The sequence below is a fragment of the Arachis duranensis genome, chromosome 7 (genome assembly GCF_000817695.3).
Source record: "Arachis duranensis cultivar V14167 chromosome 7, aradu.V14167.gnm2.J7QH, whole genome shotgun sequence".
NCBI classification, from domain to species: Eukaryota; Viridiplantae; Streptophyta; class Magnoliopsida; order Fabales; family Fabaceae; genus Arachis; species Arachis duranensis.
Window position 1 is genome coordinate 45,363,680 of NC_029778.3, and position 3,625 is coordinate 45,367,304.

Here is a 3,625-nt window from a genome sequence, read left to right on the forward strand (position 1 = left end):
GAAGCAAAAAAAAAAAAAAAAGTGATTATTACTTATTTTAAGAGAGATTGTTCACCATCCTTTTTACAGACCTCACTGGTGCCTCCGTCGCCACAATAAGTGACTGCACACGCACTTTTGCCATCGATTTTAAGGGAGTAGGCGGCACCAACTGCTTGAGGAAGCTGTGTCCTGAATTTCTTGCCAAATAACATTAGATTTATTCAGAGTGCATGCCACCAATTAACAATTTGATTGGAATGATTTTAATTTGTTCTTACGCAATGGGGGACGACACTGTGAAGTAATTATGCTTGTTAGACCCATAGTGTATTGGCATCTGCCTGCCTTTTCCCAAATCACTTGTGTTTCCAAACAACTGGTCCACAAATTGTTGCAGTGTGAAACCGCGCCACAATAGCACTCCTGGCTCCCGGTACTAGCAGTTCCAACAGATTAGACATTTACATTGTCAACAAAGATGCATTCCAATATGTGCAAGCTTTATTAAAACATACACAAATATACCGTGACTGATTTTTTGTGTGCAGAAACATTTTTGTTAACTATGTTACATCTATATAAAAAATTAGCCACTAAATCAACTATCTACATGAATATATGTTGAGATACAAAATACACACTAGAAATTAATTAAATAATACATGTATTTATACACAAATATATGATAACTAATTTGGTGGTTGATTTTTGTTGTGCACGTAATATTTTTGTTATTAAAATATCTATGACTATCTTCTAGGAATATGAAGTTCAATGTGAATACTTAGTTAATAAATTATGAAATTATAACCATTAGAAGCTGAAGTACATTGGAATTTCAATTATTCTGTATGTACAGGAGATTCAAAATAGCAGAAAGTATGATACTAGAAACTATGAAAAAAAAAAAGTTGAGCTCCAGTAGAGAACACCAAGTTTAAGATGGTAGACGAACCTGGGGCAGAATGACATCATCAAAAGAAAGTGCAGCTGCAGATGCAATGTTAACAGCTTCTTCTCCCATTGAGGTGAGGTAGAAGGAAATTCTTCCTTGACGCTGCACTTCGTAGAATATGCTGTCCATAGTTTGAAGAGTGACCATGTCCGAGTACATCTTCACAGCCATTTCTTTGCTGATCTGTACATAGTTGCTGTATTTCATGGGCATCCCATTGTCATCAAGAACTCTATAGCAAGGCACCCTTTTCTGAATAGACTCGGAAATGAATCTCATCTCCGAAGTGAAGGCAACTTTCCCACCAGGAAAATCAATGACCTGACAGAGTGAAAAGCTTTTAGTAAACTAAGACCACTCAAAGTTGTCTTTCTTTAATAAATCAGTTAAAGGGCAGCAATACTAACATATTATTTAGTGAAGTATTTTTAGTATCCAGACAAGTCCAAAAATGCATGTAATTGTTTCAACTAGGCCTAAAAAATGGTATTCTATACCAGTCATGCCAAAAGAAAACTTAATTTTAAAGCAGTTTCTAGGCGAAACAAATGGTCCTCCCAAGAAGTATTATATACAACTAATACAACAATGTCATTTAATAAAAAAGAAAATACTAAATAAACTTCCTCACAAAGTTCATCAATGTAATACGAAGATATTTGGGTGTAATACGAAGATAATCAAGTGTATTGTTTAAGAATTTTTTGTGTATGTGTACTGATAAGTTCTGCATAATTTAAAACTCTTCCTCTTTCTCCTCCTTAACTTGTTTCATATTCTCATAATTCTTCTTAGAAAAAAAAATCAAAAGAAGAAAAAAATATATAATATTACAAAATCAATAGAAAAATAAGAAAAAAAAATGCAGCAACAATAACTATAGTAAAAAAAGAGACGATAAAGATAAAACACGTGAAAAAAAGAGGAGAAACATAAAGGAGGAAGAAGAGGAGAAACGCAGGATACAAAGAGGAACAACATAATTTCACGTACGCATTATATAAGGTAACATTTAGTTTGAGGTATTGAAATAGAGACGAGGACTACCTAAGTGAATTTCAAAAAAAATATTCATCCCTTAATTCCATTCATAAGTGATTTTTGGTACTCCATGTGCACACTACTCAATTGTGATCAATAATATAATAGCAGGTATATCCAATCAATAATTAGAAAATATTATGTAGATATCAAAAATTAAATGTATATTATTTAATTTATTTTATTATATTTTATACTGTTAATTAATTTAATAATTAATTTTAGTATAATAATAATTAATAATAATAATAATAATTTATTTGAAATATGTTCAATTATTTAAAATTTTATTATTGATAAAGTTTTTATCACGTGTTTACTATTTTTGTTCTTGTTGGATTATGACCTGCCATTTAAATATTAAAATATTGATTTAAGAACATTCTAGCGAATTTTCATTGACAAAGGCACAATAAAATAGTACGAGATAACCATGAAAGAGATGTAATAAAAATAAAAGTTAATAAAGAGATATAATAAAATTAATAGTATGTCACGGAAACGACGACGGCACTTGTAACGAGATATAATAAAAATAAAATTTGAATTAAAAAATAAAATTGATTGTTTTTTATAATATTAAGTTTAAAAAAAATTAAATTAAATATTAGAGATAATTTTGATAGATTTTGATAATGTTAAAAAATAAAAAATATTTTTTTTGTCATTTAGAAAATATTAAACACTATCTCCATGATGGATAGATAGATAGTGGATAAGAACACATTAAAATTCAATAAGATAGACCTTTTTCAGACCTTTATGGTCCAAACAATTGAGACGTCTGCTGCGAGCCCTATCATATTGAACCAATAAATTATTAGGTGTACCTAACTTAGTTATATGGATAAGCTACGTAAGTTTTAGGTCCGGCTGGGCGTTTAGTTTTATTTTTATCAATCTTTTTCAAAATTAAAAAAAAAATTGACTTCCATTACTATTTTTTTTAACAAATTTAAAAAAAGATTTATACCAGTTTAGATAAATAATTTAATTATATTAAACTCTTTTAAAAAATAAATTTAAAATACAAGAGCTTATATTAAAAATAACCAAACTGGCGCTTAATCTGTTTTAGTTTTTCAAAAAATTTTCTAGTGTAGAATAATATTCTGTAAAGAATAAAAATTATAATTATTTTTTCAAAAAAAATGTACATTACACATAATATCTTTATTTTTTATTTTTTTCTATTATAAAAACTGTAATTTTCATTCTTCATTCTATTACACATAGGGGATTGATGACTCAAGTTAAAATTCAACCAATCATCTGTGTTTTGGATTTAGGTTGGACAAACCGAAGTTTAAATAAAAGTGATTTTATAGAATTGATATTGGGTAGAATTGAGTTTGTGCCAATATAATTTATGTTTGATAATTTTTACTAAAATTAATTTTGATAAAATAAATATTATTTGAATAATATTAATTAAAATCCCTTATAGATAAATAATTAATTAATGGAAAAGTCTAGGGAGCCAGCAATTTTATTGCATTTTGGCCAGCATGTAACTAGCAGAGAAAAGTGAGCCATTGGATGAAATCTCACACCATCAAATCATCATTGATGGCTAGTTGATGGCTACCAATCACAAATGTTGCTGGTCCCCTAGCATTGTTCTTAATTAATTATTAAAAAATATAA

At 28.6% G+C, this 3,625-nt stretch overlaps 1 protein-coding gene across 1 annotated transcript in view; it reads right to left on the reverse strand.

The window, feature by feature from the left end:
* The window catches only part of LOC107458860 (2-oxoisovalerate dehydrogenase subunit alpha 2, mitochondrial), a gene marked incomplete in the record, with an annotated part of 9,249 nt that overhangs the window by 1,884 nt on the left and 3,740 nt on the right, over window positions 1-3,625 (reverse strand). The window contains 3 exon segments of the mRNA XM_016077069.3: window positions 72-171; window positions 261-418; window positions 938-1,258. Of these exon segments, the coding sequence (XP_015932555.1) occupies window positions 72-171; window positions 261-418; window positions 938-1,258 (579 nt within the window).